Genomic DNA, 25,227 nt, shown 5'->3' on the forward strand with positions numbered 1-25,227 from the left:
AACTCAGAAAACAATAGAGGAGGACAACAACAAAGAGATAGAGGAAGAGGAGGAAACATCCATCTTCCAAGGGGTGGAGACAGATAGAGGTGCTGAGGGAAGGGGAAGTGAAAGTGAAAGTGAAAAAAGTCCTCTTGTGCTCGAGAGAGAAAGAGATTAAGGCAGATTCATTCTGCACATTAGTGAAACATGCGGCTAATGAGGCAGCTCAGGGTCTGAATCCTCCCTGGTTTCTGTGACTAACAGCCTCTGAAACAGTCTTTATCCTGCTCTCTGTGATTTAAAAGGTGATTTTCTTTATCTAAACGTCGGGGCTGCTGCAGACGGAGGTCGAGCTGCTGATACAAACCACTGCAGAGATAAAACAAGAAGAAGAAGAGTGACCTCACAATAAACTGGACCCGGAGACAAAGGGAGGAACTATAAGACTTGTGGCCAAATATAAATCTAAGAATAAATAATTGATTAAAAACTGCTTAAGTGCAGCCACAATGGGTGTTTCACACAAAATGGTCGTATACAGTGATATCGTGAGCTTAGAATTATAAGGTTCTATCTCCAAAATTGAGTTTTTTGCATAATATCATCCATTAGTGGTCTATTAATGCCTGTGTGGTGTTATTTTTTAAAATTTCAACATTTTTTAAATTAGTTATTCATAAAATAAAAAGGTTCTATCAACCAAAACACAAGCCGAGTTGGAACTTTGATGCTCAATATCTCGGAACTACCCAAAACGGAGATAGAACCCTATAATTCTAAGATCACGATATGTTGTTTCATTTTTCAGCTGGTACACGCATTTGTCTCTGGTCCAAACTCTGCACACTGGTAGAGCGTCATGTTTCCAGGACAACTGACCGGAAAAAGACGCACGTGACGTCTTGTTTACATGACTCCCAATTGTAAAAAGTAACCTCTATGCTAAACTTTTACAACAGAGATACACGTACGCAGTAGGACACAAGTACGAGGGTTATTTGTTGCACTGGTCGTTTCATTATACAGTAAATGGACCACTCCAGAGTTTGACTGTAGCAGCGGTAACAGAGCTAATGGCACTAACTGGGAAACATGAACAACTCTAGTTCGAGTACATCTATTGGTTGTTGATTGTGTTACGTCACTGCGACTTGCGATAACATCAAACACGTTTGAAATGATCAAACACTCAGTCTGGTAGGTGGTGATGTAGCTCTGAGCTGGATGCTGGGTGGTTTATCATGATGTCAGGTGTTGCCATTAGAAAAAAGCTAGAGGAAAGTTGGCGATGCTGTGCAGTGACACGCAATAGTATCGCGGAAAGTTGCGTCACTCACATTGTGATTTCATTCACGTCGCGAGGGCGATACCTTCACGGTTTCACCTTGATTTGAACTGAAGCTGAACTGAGCTGAACAAGTGTTGTGTGTTCCTGTGCTCTGGAGGCTTCAGAGAGAAGTCTGAGGAAAGGGGATTGGACTTTTGACTTGTGTCTTTTTAAAACGTGGCCTGCTATAACCGTTTTCCCAGCATCTCCAACCCTACCTTTAAATGTGAATATTCTGGCTGTAGCCTACATCAGTATTTCAAATCAACATGATTCCTTAGTCTCTTGCCGTACATTTCTTATAGCTCCTTTAAACTGTTACACTTTAATGCAGCATGTTGACTGTCTGAGGCAATTTGTGTCACATTGTGTCTCTTATTTCGCTGCAAATGTTCAGTCTCCATGTGTTTCAAGCTTCATGTCCCTGTCTCACTTTCACTTTGCAGCGTTTGGTTATTTGCACGTGTCGCCCTGAAGCTGCAGCAGCGAGACGCACCGAGTCGGTCGGTCGGCTGGCTGAACTGGTCGTCGCCTCCTCCACTGTCACTCAAACTGTCTTGTTAGAGAGAAATCCTGACAGGCGGGAGGAGGACGGTGCGTTCAGGTGCTCGCTCACTCCCCTTAAAGGTTTAAGGCGTATTTGCATTGACAGACAAACAAACTCCAGGCGAGCAGCAGCAGCAGCAGCAGCTACCCAGCAGGCGACACAGTGGGTCGGTGGGCCGGCCCGTCCTCCACGCTGCCTGCTCTATAAATAGCGGTGGCGAGGGGATGTCTGTGAGGGTTTTCCATCCGCCTGTCACTAACCCAAACAGCCCCTTAAAACAGGCTGTTAGTGCTGGAAACAACCAGCCGTCTGCTCTGCCCCCGCTGCATGTGGGGCACACGCACGTCACCGTGGAAACACACCTACACACACACACACGTGCACATACACACATCTGAAACATGTAAGTACACATGGCCTGATGTACAGTATATGCACACACTACAGTAAGTATAAGGTACAGTCTGTACACACATACTGTAGAGAACACTGCAGGATTATGCACATCCACACACACTAACACAGACTGATACACACACAGACGCACACATGCAAACACACACAGAGTGGTGTTGGCTGTAATTCAGAACCGTTTAGAAACCATTAACAGGCCCAGAGGGAACACTGTCGCTGTCATGTTTAGTTAGGATGACATATCGTGTTTGGCTTAAAGTGCTGAGAATAAATAAACTTTATTAAAAAGGATTGTGTTGCTGTTGCTGTAATATGCAGCCGCTCGTGGAGTCGAGACCGAGCCAGAGTCGGAGAGAAAGGAGAAGGAGAGGGAAGAGAAGAGAAGTTTTGATTTAATACAGAGGTTCATTCAACAGAGAAGTTGATTATAAATCCTAAGTGGGATATTAAAGAGGTGACGACACAGTGATGCTGAGATGTTGTTTTTTTCCTTCTTTGTCCTTTCTTTTCTTTTCATTCTTTGATTTTTTTTTGTTCCATTTTCTGCACCAAAGAAAATAAAAATACAATTGCACACAATATGAATGTAAGTACTATACTTAGAGTAGATGGATCTACTTCATCGGCAGCTACATATTGTTAACCGATAATCAATAATCCATATACCGTCTAGTAAGTAGAAAGTTTTATTGACAAATATTAATGGTTATTACAGGAGAACAGAGTGTGAACGAGCTCAGTCGCCTCCTGATTGTTTAAAGTTTCTGGCATCAACATTCATTCATATCAGCGTGACTCCTGCTGGAGCTGCTCAGTGTCCAGTATAAACAACAGACTGTGTGCGTGTGTGTGCGCGTAACACACAGTTTTGACTGTTGGACTGTCTGTGTTTATTTGCCCCCAATATGTCGACTATAAAACACCGGCATTAGCAGCAACAGCAGCTATATTAACTCTTTTGTTTCTGAATTGTTTTCTTCTTTATTTATTTATTTCTTCTTTATTTTATATATTTAGTTTTGGGGGAAGTGACTTTTTCACTTCATGCAGCTGCATTTAATTCATGTCTTTGCACTGATCTTAAAGGAGAATTGCGGTCATTTTTGACCCCTAAATTGTTGTCCTGATGGTCACCCAGTGTTGGGGGGAGCAAAAAACGCAACTAAAATTGATGCAGGCAAACCGGAGTTACACCATGGCTAGACGGCGCTAAGGATAGCGACAACACTAACCCATGGGGGCAATTCTTTTAACCACAACAAACACAATCAAATATCTATGGTACATGACTCAAATCCTTATACTGAACTCATATAGTGTACAGTATAAACAGTATAAACATTACTAACCGATCGCAGAGCGCCTGCTCTCTCCGCCACAGAAACAAACACTTTCTCCTTGTTGTGATGATTTCTTTACAAAAATAAACGGTCGAGCAGTGCAGTGGTAATGTCCATAATATCTCTGAACGTTTATTTTTGTAAAGAAATCATCACAACAAGGAAAAAGTGTTTGTTTCTGTGGCGGGGAGAGCAGGCGCTCTGCGATCGCTTAGTAATGTCTTTCCAGGACGTTTCAGAGTTCGGCTGTCTGAGGTGAGTGACTAGCTACATGCAAAAACACAAAGTTTATAGGCCTACTGTTTATACCGGTTTATACTGTACAGTTTATGAGTTCAGTGGTGTCTCGTAAGGATTCCAGTCATGTACCATAGATATTTGATTGTTTTTTGAGTGTTTGTTGTCGTTGAAAGAATTGCCCTCATGGGTTAGCGTTGTCACTATCCCGAGCGCCGGGTAGCCATGGTGTAACTGACCGGAATTCTCCTTTAACTGCAGGTAGATTATATATCAAATATATTCATTGAATCTGACGACTGATCTGCTGTCAGCACGATGTCAGGAGACTGACGTCACGCTGAAGGTGACGGAGACGGTCTGAGTCCTGACAAACTGATTCTGTGATTCTTTCATCAGGTTTCCTCACAGTAAAGCTGATTTTTTTTTTTTTTTCAGACGTCAGGTTTAAAAAACTTTCTGGACACTGGACTCTGGTGTGAAGGACGAGGAGAGACGGTGACATTGCAGCCGGAGCTTCTCTGGATGGTTGATGTCACTGAGACTCACAGGTGTGGGTGTGTGTCGGTGTGTGTGTGTGTGTGGTCGATGACAACAACACATGAACAAGGGAACGGCTCTCTCTGTATTAAACTGACACGGTGATGAAGAAACAATCAGGAGGACGAACTGACGGACCGATGCACAAACTCCCCCCAGACACTTCCACTGAGCAGGTGTGTGTCTGTCTAACAGTAGATGTCTGTTCCTGTCTGTGTGTGTGTGTGTGTGTGTGTGTGTGTGTGTGTGTGTGTGTGTGTGTGTGTGTGTGTGTGTGTGTGTGTGTGTGTGTGTGTGTGTTCCCAGTTGACGGTGAGACAATGAGGCACGGAGAGACAAAGATGGCGTGTCATTGTTTTCTCCTCTGGGAGCTGAGGAATCGCAGCCACGACTTTGTCACTCATCAGTCTTCTAAAACACACACACACACATTTACACTGTGCATACTGTACACAACTATACACACAAATTAAATCTAACTTATTCCCACATGTAAACACACACACCTTCCTGTGAGAGTGGGCGGGGGAGGGGGGTTTACTCATCATGCACACCTCTTGTCAACATCCTGAGGACAAAGGTCACACTGAGCTCCCAGGTGTGTGTGTGTGTGTGTGTGTGTGTGTGTGTGAGGTGGAGAGAGGACAGGAGCAGAAGAGTGAATTACTGCAGAAGTTCATGTATGACCGGCCGTCGTCAGGGTGACCCACAGCTGTGCACGTGTCACACGCACTGTTTGTGTTGCTCACCCAGTGTCACAGTGAAATAAACCTTGTTTTCTACAGCGTATTATAATATTACAAGAAATGTTTCATCATTGTGTGTGTTCAACTATGTGACTTCTGCTCTTCGTTTCACTTTAAAGGGATAGTTCCCTCATCAAACTCATCAAATACACAATCCAACAACTCCAAAACGCTCTGGTGGACAAGTTGTGACACATTCACCACCCTATGAGATAATAACAGAATGTTACAAGACAGAGTAGTTTTAGAGGTAAATTCATGCAAAACCACTGATGCACGTTCCCGTCGGGGACAGTTTTTCAGTAAGCAGACTCTGAATTTATCTCTAAAACAAATCTGTCTGGTAACGTTCTGTTGTTATCTCATAGTGTGGTGAATGTGCAGGTCGCAATTTGTCCACCAGAGCGTTTTGGAGTTGTTGGATTGTGTATTTGATGAGTTGAGTCTGATGAGGGAACCAAGAAATCCCATGAGCCTCCGTAGCGTAGCTCTGAGCAGCTTGCGGCTCTGCTCGGCCGTTCTAAAAATAGCTTGCACCAACATATAAAGGTAACGAACCTACTGCTATGACTATAGGGATTATGGCAATGGGCCAATTTGCCAAAATGTTGAACTATCCCTTTAAAACAGCAGGAAATACAGTACAGGGGCATGGTTTGAAAAAAAACAAAAAAAAAACAAAAAAAAAAAACATCAGAAGAAGAAGAAGTGGCGTCCCACCTGAGCTGTCTGTCCTTGCAGACGGCCACCATGACCAGCAGGTTTCCCAGGACGCTCATCAGCATGACCAGAGACAGGAAGCAGATCAGAGCCATCCGCTTTGGCATGCTGTCGCTATGGAAACAGCAGAAAAACAAAGAGAGGGTAAACAACAACAACAACAACAACATGAGCAGAGTGGAACCGCAGAGCGTTGTGTCGTCTATAGACGAGAGCGATGAAGCAAACTGATCCATCCTCACTAATTACTCGGCTCCACTTCGCCAAACGAAGTTCAGACTCTGGTTCAGGTAATTAGTGAGCGAGCGCTGAGATGTTTCTGCTCTCCTACATCTGAAACCTGTTGTGACGCATGTTAATGATGTGAACAAGCAGGTTCAGACGTTCGGTATCTATGGTGATCTGATTGTTGCTATAATTGAAACATAAGAGTTTGACTGTGGGAATTATTAATATCTCCTCCATGTACCATGTGACTCTATTTAAAAACCAGACGTCTTATGAGGAACATATTTGAGTCTTCAGAGGAAGAAGTAAAGAGGCTGGAAACCCAACACTGTAAAAAGTGTTGCACAGTGGGCGCAACACTTTTTACAGTGTTGGGTTTCCACAGGAAGTGATACCTGTGACTTATGGTGGATGACGATGATGATGATCAATAAAATGTGTTTGTTTCACACTGTGACCTCCAGCAACCTGCTCAGATCATGTTTATCACCTGATTTCTGACTGTTCAGGGTTCCCACTCTTTACTTGAAATCATTTTCCAGGACATTTTCAGCTGCTACAGTCTGATAAAGATGTTATTTCATCATACACTGATACATCCCCCGTCCCATTCATGCTTTGAAGTGTTGTTTTCAACAGTTGTACCTTATTTTTTACATTTACAAGGAGGGTTTTTATGTTTATTCCTCTCTCACCTCCAGAAGTCTGATTTAAAGATGTGCACAGCTATGGCTCTAATTTATCTATTAAAAAAATCTCTTACATGCTTCGAAATTGTGACAAATTTATCATACAACAACACAATAAACCACACCCAAAACATCTCTCTGCTGCTCCTCTATTTGTCACTCAGTGGAGGAGAAAAGGAGCCCACGGTTACGGGAATGAAAACCCTCATGCTTGTGGTCTAATACTGGTAACACTCAGAGTGGCTATTTCTCTAGAAATCCCTAATGGGGTCTGAAACATTTAAATAGAACTGATGTCATGATGTGATAAATAATTTTCCAGGGCAGCTCAAGTTTTTCCAGGACATTTGACTTTTTTCTTATTTTCCATGTGCTTTCCATGACTGGAAAATCGGTCAACCATTTTCCAGGTTTTCCAGGACATGTGGGAACCCTGTTGTTTTGTGGGGTCACAATGAACTTGGCCTTTGACCTTTAGCAACAAAACTAAAATCACTTTGTCCCTGAGTTCAAGTAAAAGTTTGCACCAAATTTTAAGGAATTCCCTCATAACTTCTCGACAGCTGCACCTCCAACCCAACATCCACCTGAGGACGTTGATAACAGCTCCCCTGTGGGCGGGGGAACGTTATCAACTCTCACTCTGAGCCGGACAGGCGTTAACGGTCACATAAACGATGTTCTGACTCTATATTCCCATAATCCACTAATTAAAACTGAATAATCCACTGTAATAATTAGTGACCTTTCTTTTTTCCCCCCCAATAGCCTAAAATGAAACCCATAAATTAAATTTTGATTCCAGTAAATGTTGCTGATCTTTATCTTCTGCAATAATGAGGTCGTTCAACTGAGTCATTTCATAAGCGCTGCGACAAAACTCAATATCTTTGCCATTCGACATTTAATTTAAAGTTTCCACGGCTGACAAGGCTGTCGTTCACTATATGCACCGAGTGACAGCGAACGCAACTCTTCCCCCAAGGACTCTTAGATACGACCAACTTTTTGTGCACCCTGATATCCAGAGAGGACATTTTTCCATTCTGGCCGATCCTGCTTTAATTTAAATGAAGAAAAAAAAAAAAAAAAAAGACAGGGATGTAAAGTGCTTATTTTCAATCCACCGTGGAAGAACATGATATATTTTAAGGGCGAAAGCTGCATACTTGCATTTTCCTACTCCATATATACACTCATAACCTTGACGAGGCTTCAGCAAAAACGGCTCAAGGTGCAGCAAAGTAGCCGCAGTGAGTTATGGAGCGGCGAGCTGTGTGGTTTAAGAGCTCTCTGAAAATGACTCGTTTCATCTCAGACTTGTTTGACATTGGTAATGCATTACAGTAATCCTCCTGGAGTTTGCGGCCTCTCGCACTTGAAGGTCTGACAGGGAGGAAGAAGAGGAGGAGGAGGAGGAGGGTTCAGTGCAGAGAAAATGCAGCATCACCTCCTCTGCACAGTGTGAACAGCTCGTGTTTGCGTCTTTCACGTTCTTCCCTTATCACCTGCAAGATGCTAATTCACGTCTCTGTGACTCAGGAGAGTCGCGTCGCATCTCTATCTGCAAAAATTATTATTTTACTCCCAGCGTCTGAGGTTCAAAGGCGACGTGATGGTGAGTGAAGGAGGCTCGCTCTTTGATCAGTGCCGATGACGCGCTAATCAGATCAAATGGGAGCGCTGACAGCTTCTCCACAGAAACATCATTACCCATCCAAAAAAATAAATAAAAAAGAGAGAGATTGAGAAGGGGGTCGGGGTTCAGTAACGGCACCGTAATCTTCTTTCATCTTGAGTTTGTCAGCTACACGCTCTGACCTTTACCTCAAACGAAACATTAATATTCATGTAATTATAGTAGCGACTGCATTTTACACACATCCACAGGTATGACAGGCAGCTCACTCCTGTACGAACCCACTCGCTTCACTCACTTGTTTTGGATTTGACAACGCTGCAGCTGAGCGTTCAAAACACAAACACACACACACACACTGACTCTCAAGTATCTGCTTCTTATTCTGCCTCCTTTCTTACACAACAATTAAGCTCAGTGCTCGTCTATCCAGGGGAAAAGAAGATTTATGAGGCTCCATGCTCTTATTCAGCACAGAGCAGCTTCATCTCTTTATTCACCTACTGATGCTCAGTCACACCACTCTGGACCCTGCAGCCCCTCCGGCCCTCACACCGTCTGTATCCAACCTTTCACCGAAGCCTGGCTCTGGTTATTTGTGAGTAAAATGATGTCTCAGTTGAAACGGAGCTAAATCTGGTTCCTGGATGTCGCCTCGTGGCATGAGAGTGTTTTTCAACATCTTTGTGTGAAGCCGCTCACACAGACATGTTGAAATGCTGCGGAAACAACAGTTATATAAATCATTTGGCTGACAGAGCCTTGTGAAGAAGAAGAGACCCTGAACACACCTGGGTAGTTTCTGCATGAAGCCGCGACTGTGTTTTGTTCTGTCTGAAGGAAAACAAAGACGCAAAAGAGTAAAAGTCGCTGCAAACCACAATTAGTCCACTCATTAAATCCAACCTGCTGTCTGGACTTTTCTCTCTCCACACAGACGTCCTGAACGGCACCAAATCACTGGGTTTCCATGATTACATGAATCTCAGAAGGTCACAGGTCAAGTCTATTTGCTCTATTTGTTCAGTCCTGCACAAAGCTGCTGTTCCCACCAGCTCAAGGTCTTTAAAAACCAATTCAATATCAAGCTCAAGATCTTCTAATAATGTGAAATTACATTCCTTTCTAGACGCCTATATTTAACCTTTAAAAAGCCCAACTCAAGGTTTTCACTTGTTAACATTAGTGAGTTCATCCACGTCGCTCCATTTCCTGCACATTTACCGCGTGTTTGAAAACATAAGCTGTGGCAGCTCGAGTGAAACTGCAGAAAAACAGGTGGTAAAATACACAGATGTGTGAGATGAAGGCAGCGTCTCTCCGTTTTTTTTCTCGCTTCCATTTCGCTCTGCATCGATTTTCCAGATGTGTGAAGAACTCGTTTGCCGTTAAACCCACTTCATGAATCTGTGTACAGAGAGAGGGAGGCTGCAGGATCGCTGAAGTAATTAAGAGCAAAGCTCTGAACGAAACAGGAGACTGCTTTTGAGATGTGATACCTGTGACCTTTGACCTCCCGCTGAGCTGAACCTCTGATGGGCAATCAGCGAGCAGCTGCTTCAATTAGGCTGCGGAGGGCCGACTGGGGAAATACCTCCAGCAGATGAGCAGGAGTAACCTTCCTCTTGTGTTAGGGTTGGAACCAACCCGTTTTTAGGTTTTTAATGCATAAAAGTACCACATATATTGTTTATTGCATCAAGGCTTTTTGACTTTGTCAGGAACTGCTATTTAAACAAAATAAAACAAAAACATTTTCACAAAACTCTAAAATGCTCTGGTTAAATCAGCAGTAAAACACACTAAAAACAATTATGTGTCATCCCATTTGTTTCTCATCTCTTGGTTACATTGTTAGGCTCCTTATCCATGAAAAGGTTGGTTTTGCACTTATGATTTCAGTTTAACTCTAATTATTATTATTATTTATCGTTATAACCGGGTCAAAACCGACCCTAACACCACAATTGTTGTAATTTTAAGACTTGGGTCAAAACCGACCCTAACACCATAGATGGTATCAGAAAACTGACAAGAGGAAGGTTAAATTTAAATCAAGGGGTGTACTGACAAAAAAGGCCCAGGAGCCCACACCAAAAATATTAAAACTATCATTATCATGGATAAGGAAGCCTAACAACGTAACCAAGAGATGAAAAACAAATTAGATGAAAAAAATGTCTTAAGTGTATTTTACAGTTGATTTAAAGCACGGGTCAAAACTGGCCCTAACTCCATAGATGGTGGCAGAAAGCTAAAACAAGACGAAAGTAAAAGCTGCTGCTGCTTCTTCTCTCATGAAGACAAAATGTACCTCGCCTCAAGATGAATATGAGATCTTTCACACTCTTTACTTTAAGGTGCTGAGTCATTATGAACTATGCTGAATCACCAGCTTTTAAAAGATAATGTTTTGGAAAAAGCCTCCTGTGTCATGAAGTGGAAAAAAAAAAGAAAAGAAAAACCCATCACCTGCTCCGTCTCAGAAAAAACCTCCTGCACCGTCGCCTTCACCGCCGATCTCACAGCGACTCCAGATCAGGTGGACGTTGAAGTGTTGCTGATTGGACGTAAAGAGCCGAGATGATTGGCAGTGTGAAGCCTCGGTGGTCGACCAGCAGACAGCTCTGTGTGATGCGTCCGGCGGCGCACTTCACTGAGTCATCTGATTGCTCAGAGGTTTCTGTGAATACGTCCAAACTACCTGCGATTGCACCAAAGTTTTCAAAGCTGCAGCTGCCGACTGTAGCTGCTGTGAGTCTGCAGCGAGGGCAGGAAGTCTGGAGTGTGAAAAACAACAAAGGTAGAAACCAACCACCCAAAGGAAAAGAAAGTGGTGGATCGTTAAATGATGCAGAGTTAGAGGCACAGACGACTCAATGACGTAAACATCCAGAGCTGATACATGATTGAAGAGCTTGTGTCCGACCGACCGTCCCAGAAAAGTCGTTCATGTGTGGATGCAGCAGCATCGAGCGTCGTATTCTCTCTGGGTGAGAAGTCCTGAGCTTCCTTATCTGACCGGAGGAGTTTAAAAGCTGGAGGTGGCAGGGGGGGAAAGAGGAGGATGGTCACAGCTGATGTGACACAGGCAGTTTGCTCTCACAGTGATAAACCCTGAGCAGGAGCCGTGTCAGAGGGAACCACACTGAATGTCTGATGTGGTTTCCAGCCTGGAGTCTCATTTACTTTCATGTTTGTGTTTTCAGCTCAATATCTTTAAACCGACATGTCGATCGAGCTGCTGTTTGTGGAGTTTCTCTTAAGCTGCGGACACACTACACGATTTTACCCACGATTCACAGTCGGGCCTCCTCTGCACCAGTCGGCACTAGTTGGGGACAGTTGGCATGGAAAAGTTGGTGAAGAAATCTGTTGGTGTGTGACGGGGTGCAGACTTCAGTTGCCTCATGTTTTAAATGCGGTGTTTCCACTGCAGGAATTTTGGGGTAATTTAACGGGGCCGGGGCCGTTGGTGCGTGTCCCAAGGCCATCTCCAGGAACTTTTATGGGGCCGAAAGGAGTCCCTGCCCCGGGGTAGGTACTCAGATCGGCCTTGAAAAACTCCCGGTGGAGCTTGAGGTTTAGTCTGTTCTGATTGGGCAGACTCAAAGCAGGATGTCACATCAAGAGAAAGCCCAGAATTAAGCGGCATTTTTAAAACCCAGCGTTATTAAAAAAGTGTCTACACGGCCAAAAGAAGAGAATAAGTCAGTAAAAGATGCATTATAGTATTAGTAGTAAAAAAAAAAAGTATGATAAATACGCGATCACACAAGAGTAGTAGAAAAAAAACTGCCGCACAATGATTGTGTGATGATCAAAACTGTTTCACTTCGCTGCAAGAGTCCGGTGGGTCCTGCTCTACAGTGGAGACACGGCAGCTGAGAGGACGTTTCCTGTAAAGTTCCTACCCCATTATCTTTACCAGGAACTCCTGCAGTGAAAATGTTTGAATTTGTTTAGCCTTTCTGGACGTAATCGGGCGTGTGTATTGGTAACCGACATGTCGCCAACCACCAATGAAAAAGAGGAGGTGGGAAGACAACGTCAGGAAATAGCGGCGAAACAATCGCTCCAGATTCCTCCCTCTCCCTTCAGGCTGCCTGGGGCCAGAACAAATAGGTACTAATGCTCTTTTATCCCACGTGCAATCAGTAAAATCAACTCGCACTACTCTTAATCTGCACTTTTTTTTACATGTTGCACTTGAAACTGTTTTTTAATTGGTTTTAAACTCAATATTGGTGGTTTTGTGGTCCTTTTGTCTTCCTTCTCTCATGTTGTTTTTATTGTCTTTGTGTGTTCTTACTAACACTGTAAAACAAATTTCCATCTGTGGGATAATAAAAAGCTGTGAACTGAACTGACCTGAACTGAGTTGGCTTTATTTGATTTGACAAATTTTGAATGCCTTTGGCGCAGTCGTTAAATGGTTAATCCCCAGTCTTTCAGTCTGCAGAAGCCAGTTGGTCAGTGTGTACGCCAAGTCCAAGTCTTCTCTAAATCGGCAATGACTGTGAAAATCGTGTAGTGTGTCCCCTGTTTCATCACTGCCTCTTTTGGCTAGAACCAGTCATGAGATCATTTGGTACCAGTTGGCAGCTTCATCTGTCTGAACCCAAGTGTCTCTAATGGAGGACATGGTCCCGGTCACCTCAGACGACCCGACCTCACCCCGACATCCCATCTCCCGGCCCGTCCAGCCCCCGTCATCCGAGCCCTCAGTTTGTTCTGTTCCTGCTCACCCAGACGTGTCCGCATCCAACGCTTCCATCAGATCCCTTGTGTGGGTAAACATCTGATCAACAACTTTACATTGTTTCTGATTAAAGAAAAAAAACACGCCAGGCTGCTGCAGAAGGCCTCACTGGGAATCCCTAATTGCAAACAATAGCTGTCTGGACACTGGCGTTCCCTCCCAGCAGACAAAGACAGGCCTGCTATTATGCAGACGGGCACCAGAGGCGATGGGTGCCGTCCAAACTGGTATCATATCAGCTTCATAAACAAGGGGAAATGTGTCACAAGAGAAGACTGGGTCATGGCGGTTTTCTCCGGCTGGACCGCAAGAGCAAAAGCTGAGACGTGAAAAAAACAAGAATAATTGAGCTTGAAAGCCTGGGAGTAAAACTAAATTAGGAACGAGGGTGATCCAGTCGGCTGTAAAAAAATTGGACGAATGGCGATGAAGCTGAGGGTGGGAACGAGCAGACCTGTCGCATTTTGCAAAAAAACAGCCAACGTCTAAATAAAATTAAATATGAAGAGGTTTTTTTTTTTCTGACACTGGAGTAAATATTTTGTCACATCTGTATCCATCTGAAACCTCTGGATTTCATTTCTGTCCTAAACCAGGAGAGAAAAACAAACTCTCATAAACCACCGTTCAACTTGACACCTGCATGTAATCTTTTCCAAATAAACCTTAAAACCAAAAATTCCTCCCAGACCCCAGGGTCAATAAATCAAGCGCCATTTATAACCTTTTTACATTTCAAATCTGGAATTACACAACTTTGAGCTTGTCAATCACGTTGGGCCTGGTGTTTTAATCATGCTGACGGCGGCCGCCTCTAAATGATTCGCTCCTATAAGTGAGTCCTGTTTTTTTTCCAGTCGCTCCAGATTATTTTCTTTGCTGTGACAAGCGCTCTTAAAGCAGACGACGATGCTGCTGCTGAGGTTTCCACCTCTGAACGTCAGATTTCTGTTTCTGCTTGCAGCTGACTGGAGTTTTGTTCCAATTAGACTCTTGTTATCTTTACTTCACCTCAGAAAAAGAGTATTTTTTTTAACTACAGGAGAGATGTAGAAAGAAGGAATGAAACTTAATCTGAATGTGTCAAAGCACTGTAGAAACTGAAACTGTTGCTGCTCATTTGACTTTAGTTTGATGATCATTGTACAAACAGATGATGTGGTGTGAAAGAAGAATCAGCAGAAGAAAAGCATGGACACTAAACTCTGCTTTGATATAACTTTGTTGTTGCTTTTTTATGCACAAGATGCAAAGAGTATTACAAGATATGATTTTTATTGGGATGGTCTGATTTGGTTTTTGTAACGAACAAATGTTCCTTTACATCTAGATAATATGATTTGGAGGCTGCGGCCTTAACATTAAAACTGACCATTAAAAACAGACAACCTTCAGCTTTGACCCTCTGTTCTTGCAGTAGTTAAATAGTAATAGCAATATCTGATCTCCCAGTCCCACAAGAGGAATTAAGTCAATATACATTCCTGGTCCAAAGTTCTACAACGCCTCCATTTTCTCCAGTTTTTACTATAAATCTAAAAGTTTGTACAGTAACTTCTCCAGGCTGCAGCTCTCTCCAGCTGTGAGCAAATATAATTAGTCTGAAACAAAGTGTGACTTGAAAACGCCTCCACTCCCACATCGATCTCTGACAACTGCCCCAACACAAATGCATCACTTTCACCTCACAGCACTGAGACGAAGACGTTTGAACAAATAGAAATACACAGGGGTAAAACACACACAAGATGAAAAACTGACAAGATTAGACAAGAGAAGAAAACACCACCCGCACGAGATTAAGTGTAAACAGCTGCAGCAGTGATGCACAATTATAATTACTCAAACTCATGATCTATCACTGTCTTATTTTGCTTTCGTCTCTTGACACTGCAGCACTGTCCCTGTTTACTGCTATGAGCATCACCTCTTTCTTAATATTCATTTTTAAACCCATAATATGGACAACTAAAGTCAGAGGGGATCATCTGAGAACATGCATCCTGTTTACTTATCTGGATCTTGGTTTCAGACAAACCCACTCATTCTTTGGCAGGAAGTGATAAACCCAAAGTGTGAATTGAAATCAAAAACTGTTTCATAAACAACAAGAGACAGAGTTAAAGTTTCGAGAGGAGGTGTGTAAATGTGTGTTTCACTGATGTCAGGCCTGCTGCGCTGTCAAAGTATCAAACTTGAATTTTCAATCAGCTGCTTTTTATTTCTGTCAGAGCTCGAATGTCAAAGTCGCAGCACAGGTGATTGAAGCAACTTTTAAACCGACTGACAGACGATTGACAGGTGCTCTCCTTCACCGAGACGTCCACATCAGCTTCTCCTTCTGTTTGCTACGCTGCCCTTGACTGTTGATCCGTGTTCTGAAACGGGATGGACGCACGGATTGCAAATTTCTACAGAAATCAATGTCTGGATCAGTTTAATATGTGAACCGAGCTCACCTTCAGCAAGTGTCCAGAAGGTTCAGAGCTGAGAGGAGCCAGTGCTGCACTGTCTGTGGACGGATGCATCAACTAAATGCACTGTTCACCAGCTTGGGGCAGTTTCAATAGCCCCGTATCCACTGAAGGAACTTCAGTGGATACGGGGCTATTGAAATTCCTCATTTAGTGTCTCCACTGCAGAGTAGGACCTATATCGGATCCACCAGACTCTTTCTCGTTCTCGTTCTTTTACTGCTCTTGTTGTTTTTTTACGGCAGTGTAGCTAGACGCTTTCTATTAAAGCAGTACTAAAGAACTTTCAGTTTTGGTTGAGTTTGGCGGCGCCAGTGGCCCAAAGCGGTAGTGTGTTGCCTGAAGGAAGACTCCATCTCCCATGAGCACTAGCACATGGAAATTAACCTCTTCATGCAGAGGCCATTTTTGGCAATTTCCGCCTGTTTTTGTATCACTGCAATTAAAGCTTAATAGCCACAGAAGTACTAATCCCACAACTATGGTTTATGGCTTAAATGAAAGACAACCTTTGTCCCTTTACATCTATATGTATAAAATATTGAATTGAGTCATTCCATAAAAAAATGGGCTTCTGGAATTGCTATTTTTTTTTGAAAAAAAAAAAAACGAGTTTGAAATTTTTGGTGAAAAGGTGATATATCAAAATCCTAATTATAAAACAGGTTGAATTTTACATATATGGTTCACACACTCCCTGTCCACATGTGTACCAAATTTTAGGTTGATATGTAAAACTACTGAGGCACTATAGAGTTTTTCCAAACAGTGTCCCTTGGCGATGTACAGTGTGCAAAACCTGTCCAAAATTGTCCAATTTGGCTAAAATGCACACTGCAAGATTTTAGTGAGATTTTTTTTTTTCCAACAGATAACCTATTGGGGCCAATCACACACTTGATGGGTTTTAGGAACACCAGTTACATAAGTAAAATGCCATTTGAAAATTTTATTTCTGGGGATGAATATTTAGTGTCCAAAACCCATCCAAACATGAATTTACCTATTTTCGCCTGTATTATATTGTTATTTTCCTTTAAAACTCCAGAAGTAAACATCCCACAACCATCAGTGATGGCTTAAATTAACAAGGACATTTGAAATAGTTCATTTTGTCTTTTATTATTATTTTTAATTAAACTTGGGGCAGTAAAAACACACTTTTTGTGTCGACTTGTATTGCTTACATGTTGACACTAGGGGGAGAGGGAACCACATGAACCAGCTGGGTGCAGGCTTAAGCTTTGCCCAATCAGGGATCATTATATATCAGGTCACACCTTAGAGTCTCTGCTATTGGACCAAAAAGTTTTCACCCCCGTGACTTTGATTGACAGGCGACGAGAGATGCGCAAAACCGGGTGCGCAGTCTGCCGGAGAATGCGAGTAGTATTAGAACTGCGGAGTTACGTAAAACGCCGTGGAATATCTGGTCACGATGGATAAAATCAATCAATGGATTATTTTCGAGCACATGTTCAGCTTTTAAAAAAGGGTAAGCTTGTAATTTTATTCAGTGTTTTAGTGGGTCTGTGACTGTTTATGTCCGTCTTTTTCGGCACTCGAAAATGACTTCCGGGTTTGTTTGCATTGAGTGAGCAGGCTTGTTTAAACCTTTAATGGGGTAAAAACTGCATTTTTGTGCTTTGCTTTTGTTTATATGACAGAAAACGATTTTTTGGTGGTGAAAGAAGAGGTGTACAGATGGTACATATATGTTAAAATCACCTTCGTTGTTGACGTGACGTCGCTTGCGGGCTGCCGTAGTCTGATATTGTTTGAGACATTTTCAGTGACTGTGAAAAAACCGTAGCACCTAGAAACTTCATTTTTTTTTCTACCTGTTGCTGAAAGTGTCCTTAAAAGGTCTGTGGTGGAGTTTTAATTACAGCATGCCTACTTTTCGTTATATTAAGGACGCCGTTCGTGTGTTATTGATTTGGGACGCCGGCGTCCCAACCACTAGGGGGCCTGCGTGAACAGGTTAACAGAAGACGTCCAAACTAAGTTTCTGTTACCAGCGGATCATTTCACAGTAAACACACAGACACAATCCGATGGAAAGGTGCCGCATTGCTGCTCCCTCCTCGTCGTGACTCGCGAAAGTGAAAGTGAAACTTAAGTGAGAGCCGGGTTCCCACCATGCTCCTCAAAGCTGCTTAGTGCCAGTGAAGGCGATGCAGACCCCCTCAGGCCATGACAGAGGTGTCATTCAACCTGTTGTAAGTCGATGTACCATCACAAGAGTTATGAAAATATTATATGAAGGTTGAAAAGTTACTTAGTGTTGGTTTAAGCCTCATCTTCTACTGGGTTCTAGCCTCATTTAGGCCCCCGTAAAAGTTCCAGGGAATTTCAATATTGAAATTCCCTGGAACTTTTACGGGGGCCTAAATGAGGCTACGCTTAAACAAACGATTCAAACAGAAAACGCAAAAGTGGCATTGCGTTCTCACTTTTTATTTCGCGATTTTGGGGTGGAAATCTGCGTGCATATGGTGACGCAGAGCAGACTTTTGCGTTTTCACCCTTTACATGGGGACGCAACGGTGGAGCATTTTTAAAATTTCCACTCTGGAGGGTGGTTTCTTTTTTTTGTGTTTTCAAGCCCCCAAAACGCCGTCGCTGTCTAAACGAAAGGCACATCCATTAAATATTTTGCCGATTTCATCCGTGAGCGTTTTCGTGTCCCTGCCTCAGGGACCAATAACTCCCGGGCGGGGCTTGAGGTTTACTTGGTGCTGATTGGGTGTTCATTCAGGGCAGGATATGATGCCAACAGAAAGCGTAAAAAAAGAACTAGAGCAGTAAAAGAACAACTGCTGCACAATGATTACGTGACAATCAAAACTGTTGCACATTGATTACATTGCCTCAAGAGTCCGCGGTGTAGGTCCTACTCTGCAGTGGAGACACTAAAGTTGCCGCCTCTTAAATTTTTTTATCAGGAACTTCTTCGGTGGAAACGGGACTATACTGTATATTGAATATTTAGATTAATCCAGTTGATAAAAAGAGGAGGTTTTCCAGTGTCCAGTGACCACACCACATCTGGCTGATTGACTGGGAGCTAAGTATATCACAGGACACATAAAAAAAAGGTAATTTCCGACTCCCCGCCAACTAAACAAGGACTCACTGTTTCCTCACAGTGTAATGCACTGATGGACCAGGAATAACTGAGCCCATTTCAGGTTGCTGAGACTCATCTGGACTCCTGAGATGATTGCCTGAACGTAATGTGAAGACCCTGTCCTCCTCAATGGGAAGGTTAATGGTGTGTGACCAATGGTGTAGGCAGCGAGGAGACAATAAGTGTGCACTAACCGACCTGACATTAAATGCACCAGGGACAGTTCGGAATAGAAAAGGACGTCGTGCGTGTGTGTGAAATGAAAGTCAATAAAGTCTGAAGAAGTGAGGATACAATCACACCCGCTGCTTCTTTCCCACAGAACGATAACTTTGCTGCGTCTCTGTATCTGAGTGTCGCATGCAGATAAAAGTAAAACTCGGTTTGTAAAGACGACTCAAACAGAATCACAAGTATCTTCGCTGTAGATTCTCATCTCTGATGTTGCTAATACATAAAGACACTGTTGAATATGAGCAAAAGAGAAGGAGGATCCACCGTCCTGGCCTCCGTGAGCCTGAGGAGCTGTGGACCTTCAGATCACAGCCATGAATTATAAAAAACCTTTTATTTCTGCACTTTCTAATGCAAAGCTGACATTTGATCCCCAGCTCCTCCTTTGCAGGTGTCCTTGAAACCTGAACTGCTCCCGATAGTCGGGCCGACACCTGGTGTGATGGCCTGCAGCGATCGCTGTATTCTTCACTATCAAATATCTCGACCAGCATCAGATACAGTACTGTCCGTGCAGCCGGATACAGAGGAGATGCTGCTGCTTTAGGTTACATTCCCATCCTGCTCTATGTAGATTTTTAAGGCCCCATGAAGTGAAAAATGTAGGCTATTTCTCCTGAGTTTGTGCTAAGGCGAATGAACCTGCATGTCTCCCCTGCTAGCATATATGCTACTTTCAGCTCTAGGCTCAAACTGTGTCCCAGTTTGCACACTTGTGTACTTACACTTACTGTTTTGATTGTGTACGTGCATTGGATTGCAGTATGGCAAAATGCAGTAAAATGCACTGCCCTCATAATGGGCAAAAAGTTGAGTGTGGGAGGGGAGGGACAACCACGGTCCATAACCACGTTTACGGACAATGGCGTACTGTAAGGTGCCATTATGGGGTTAATTAAGCCGTCTGAACTGAGTTACTGCCGATACATTGTGGTGTCCGTGTCTGACTATCAATGCTACCCACTGAGTTAATACTATGCTCTTGCATTTAAGCCTCTTGACCACACATCTAATGCTAAAATCTTCTAGACAATTTAACACGCATGAACAAGAAATATTCACCATAACAAGCTAAATGTGGCACCTATCGTACATCAGTTGGTGACAGTCGGCAGTAATTCAATTCAATGGGAATATGTTGCGTCATTTCTGGTAAGTGCACAACGACCGTATATTTAAGTTGAGACAACACTACCCTGTCGAAATTCGCACTACATAAGTAGGCTAGTATAACCTACAACATGGAAGTTTACAAACGGAAGTATCCGAATTTAGACACAGGGACAGTCTGCATGGTCCCGTCTCATCTGTGAGGTCCACAGGTGTGTGTGAAGGTGAGGGAGAGGAGCAGACAATTTGGCTACGTCAATATGTGATATGTCCCTCCTTAGCTCCTTAGCTGTCTTTATGTTGTTTAAGTATATATTTTTTTAGTAAATATGTTGTATACAAATGAGATATTTGTTAATCTGAGAGCTTCAAACATTGTGGTTGTGTGTTCATGTCACAGTGGGAGGATCCAAACAACTTGCTCCCCTCTGCTGTCGGAGCTAATTAGCTCCTGGCTCCAGCATCATAGACAACACACAGAGCCATCAGCATTTCATCAATAGTAGAATTAAGCTCATCACAGTTAGGTCACCTACAGCAAAATACATGAGTGTCAATGAGGAATCAATGAGCAGTGAAAGCCAAACTGTGATTCTTATCATCATTAAGAAAACTGTGGTGTTTGTTGCACAATTAACTGCTCAGCCTGAGGAAAATGTCAATATCAGCTTCAAACCTCTGATGTGTAATCCTTATCACGCACACACACACACACACACACACACACACACACACACACACACACACACACACACACACACACACACAGCTGGATCTCATCTTATCTAATTAACTGATCTGTAATTAACCTGCCTCCTCCTCCTCCCCTCGGCTGTGATAATGTATTTCCACTGTTTGTGTCAATTACAGGTTAACTGTAACAACGAGGACATATTATAAATAAGGGTCACTGCTGACAGAGGTCGGTAAAGGTCACAGCTTTATATAAGACACCTTTAACTACGTCAGAGATAATGAGGCCGGGGCTGCAGCCTCTTCCTCCTCACGTCCATCCATTCTTCCATCTCGCCCTCTGTGATTTCAGAGAGAGACAGATAGGCTATATACAAACACAAAACAACAACGAATGAGTCACTGCTCTGAATTCTGATGGAAATGAAGAGAAACAGAACAGCAGCTCTTTTTCCCTTTTAGTCTCTGACTAATTTCTCATGTGATTCAAACTGAAATTAGCGACAGAGCAGCGTGAGGCATCAGACGGCCATCAGCGTTTATGTGGAATCAGAAGTAGTTTCAAGCTAATTGTCTTCATAACAATTTACCCGAGGGCATCAAGAGGCATGATTCTGGCAGCTTCCCACACACACACACACAAACACACACAGAAAGAGGACAGGCCAGTCAATACGAGCTCAGCTTCATCCACTTACTTTACGTGGGTTTCTGTGGTGATGCATCAATTTCCCGCTCAAATTATCAATCCTTCATTGGCCTCATCCTGATGTCGGCTCAGCCTCTAATCCAACAGGGGAAATCTGGAAATGGGTTGCACCTGTGGCCCGGGTCTCACCGAGTTTTTAATACTGATCTCAGTTTAACACATGTGACCCACTGCACCACCACATTCCCATCTCCTCATCTCCACCCACAGACCAATTAGACAACAAGACTAGGTCTGAACCTCGTATGTGTCTGTATCGCCTGATTTAATCACTGCAATGTCGTCGTTGGGCAAAGTCACCAAACACATTAATGAAAGACAAAGACTTCTTCACGGCCTCCACAGTGAGTTAGCTGTTATTTACTTGTAGCCTATTAAAGGAAGGTCTTTATGTCTGCCTAGCTCTGTGTGATATGTAGAGTTTGTCACAGTCGTTAGTACGAAGCTTCATTACTGATGATTTATTTTTCTGTGCTCAGTGTTGGTGTCCTCAAACACAGGAGAAAGGACACTCGTTGGAGGACACCAACATCCACATTTTGGAAAGAGTTTGAGAGAGACATGGTTTTGAGAAGGGAGTCTATGTCCACCTTCTTAAAACAGAGGTGGTAGCTTACGACACAATACAGTATAGGGAGCCCCTCGCCAAACGCTTGAACATTGAGCCATGTAACCTTGAAGGTGAATTCCAGTAATTTTCTAAGTAACGCTCTACAGCTCTAGGTCCCCAACCGCGACTGTAGAAAAAAATATGTGCAGCCAGGACCTAGCTCTCCTCCTGCTAGCTACGCTACACTGCAGTTAAACAGCGAAGTAATGGGGGCAGTTCTTCTAACCGCGACTTTGGCCTCTATATAGCTAACGCTCAAAATATCACTACAAATGCTTTGCAACATCCACCAGTTCCTTACCACACAACACTGAGTGCGCAAAACAAGGATTTAGGAGGGAAAAACATGATTTTGGATCATTTTTTCTTCCTAAATCCATGTTTTCCTCGTGTTTTTGTCTTTGTTGATACGGAAACAGTCCCGTGCTCGACAGTCAGCTAGTAAGGTCTACCCTGGAAGCTAGAGTAAACAGAGGTATGTGATATAAGGAACTGATGGATGTTGCAAAGCATGTGTAGTGATATTTTGAGCATTAGTCTATATAGAGGCCAAAGTCACGGTTTTAAAGTTATGCCCCCATTACTTCGCTGTTTAACTGCAGTGTAGCGCAGCTAGCAGGAGGAGAGCTAGGTCGAGTCTGCACAGATTTTTCTCAGATTTTTCCCTATGGTCGCACTCTGGGACCTAAAGCTGTAGAGCGTTGCTTAGAAAATGACCGTAATTCTCCTTTAACGAGTCACATGATGGGTATAGTCAATGACCCTCAGAACCACCCCCAAGGCGGTTGTCCCCTACCTAAATACCTGGGATTCTCACACCGGTTTTAATAACTGAAGAAAACTTTTGGATGAGAGGCGAAATGTCAAGAATCCAAAAAAGTCCAGTTGCCTTCAACTTCAGCACTTAATGATATGATGAATAAATTTACACCGACCGAGACCCTCCACTTATCTAAGAAGAGATCACATAAGCCAGTCAGTCAGTTAATTAGTCACATTGACGATTAAGGGCTTGCTGTCCGGCCAGAAACATGCTTCACAGGTGAGAGCTGGATCTCTAAACAGCTACAAACTCTGAGGAACATGATTAACAAACAAATCAACACAGACTTACTGTCGTCTTTCTCTCCGTCTGCTTGATGATGTGTAGAGTTGGACCAAGTCGTTAGTACGAATCCTCATTAACAACCTCTCTCTCTCTCCTGCTCACTCTGTCTTATTTTCGCTCCCTCCTCGGCCTCCTTTAGTAATAATGAAACATGAATACATTTACACTGAGCCTCGCCTCAGTTTCATTGGAATCTCTCCTCATACCTTTCCTGTTGTTGATTCTCAGGTTGCAGCATCAGTGTAAACATAATTAATGTTACTTCAACCTCATGATGGGAAAGTGCAGGAGTGATTCCAGTAAACCAGAGGCGAGGTACATGAATAATTTCCACTGCAGGAACTTTGGGGTAATTTTATTTACTGGGCCAGCCCCGTTGGTGTGTGTCTCCACTGCAGGAACCTCCCCCACGGGGCCGTTTACAGGAACCTTTACGGGGCCGAACGGAGTCCCTGCCTGGGGGTAGGTACTCAGATCGGCCCTGAAAAAGTCCCGGTGGGGCTTGAGATTTACTCTGTGCTGATTGGTCAAACTCAAAGCAGGATCATGTGACGCTAAGAGAAAGCCCCGAAATAAGCGGCATTTTTAAAACTCAACGTTACTAAAAACGGAAAAACGGCCGGAAAAAAGGAGAGAATAACTCAGTAAAAGACGAGAGAAGAAGTAGGCCTGGTAAAAAAGAAGTGTGATAAATACGCGATCGCGGGATTACGTGGCGATCGAGACGGCAATTAAAAACACCATTTTTTTATATTTAGAAAGCATCTACACTGCTGGAAAAAAACAACAACAAGAGGAGAAAAAACGCTGCACAACGACTACGCGATGATCGAAACTGTTGCACGTCGCCATAAGAGCCCGGTGGGTCCTGTCTGCAGTGGAGACACGGCCACCGAGAGGGCCGAGTGAGAGGACGGTTCCTGTAGAAGTTCCTACCCCCTCCTTTTACCAGGAACTCCTGCAGTGGAAACGCGGCTATTAGCTGAGGAAGCACTTTAACATCAGATACAGAAAGGAGAGAGAGAGAGCGGTCGTTAATGAGGATTTGTACTAACAACTCGGACCAGCTCTACATATCAAACAGAGGAAAGTCCAACAGTAAAAGACTCTAATAAGTCTGTTATGCTCGGCAGTTGAAAGTAAATTAAAGCCAAATGACTGTGAATCACAGAGTGAGGCTACGCAGCAACAGCAAAATTTACAAACAGCTCCTTTAAAGCTAATTACAGTCTGGATGACAGTGAGGCTTGTTGGGAAACTTCTTTTCCTGACATGTCAGAGCTCTAGAGTTCATCGGAAAGCGGCATTAATCCTTACATGATGTCATATTAGTCAGCAGTAAAACTATCCTTTCTCACACACACTCACAGACACACACTGGAGTATAAACGTCAGGAATAAATACAGCCTCAGTCAGAGGAAACAAACCGATGGACTGACTGGAAATATTTTTGGTATTTTTACTAAAACGGTGCATCCATTCATCAGTTTGCGTTGCCAGGCAACATGTTCTGACTCTTTTATTTGGCTCCCATCATCACAGAGATGCTCACAGACCAGCGCAGTCACACGGGAGAAGAAAAGCAAGGTTTTTCTTTTTCTTTTTTAACGCAGGGAATCCAAACTAATCTGTGATGTTCAATTATCAGAGGAGTCATACTTTTTATTGAATGATTGCTTGGAGTAATTACAGTGTCGGCCACTGTATAAGTGGTATTTATCCTTGTCCGTCTGCACCGATGCTACGAGCAATTACACATTCAAACATCGACATAACTCCACTCTGAACCTCTCGTGTTTGCATCGGCTCAAATCCAACCTCTAATCAGGCTTTCATGATTTCTGCAGAAAGAAAATGCTCCTTTATTTAAAAAATATATAGATTTGTGTTTAATTACGACAACAGCAACAAAAACAGCATGCGGAGGTGTTCAAGTTTGTTTTCTCTTTGTAAAATTGGCAATAACACGTTTTTCTACAAAGCA

General features: G+C 43.1%; 1 protein-coding gene across 1 annotated transcript in view; it reads right to left on the bottom strand.

The window, feature by feature from the left end:
• htr4 (5-hydroxytryptamine receptor 4) overlaps nucleotides 1-25,227 on the bottom strand; it is a gene marked incomplete at both ends in the record, with an annotated part of 124,641 nt that overhangs the window by 78,594 nt on the left and 20,820 nt on the right. Inside the window, one exon of the mRNA XM_083980588.1 lies at nucleotides 5,854-5,967. Coding sequence (XP_083836714.1) covers nucleotides 5,854-5,967 — 114 coding nt within the window. The remainder of the gene's footprint in view (nucleotides 1-5,853; nucleotides 5,968-25,227) is intronic.

This window comes from Trachurus trachurus, assembly GCF_905171665.1.
Source record: "Trachurus trachurus genome assembly, chromosome: 10".
Taxonomy (NCBI): domain Eukaryota; kingdom Metazoa; phylum Chordata; class Actinopteri; order Carangiformes; family Carangidae; genus Trachurus; species Trachurus trachurus.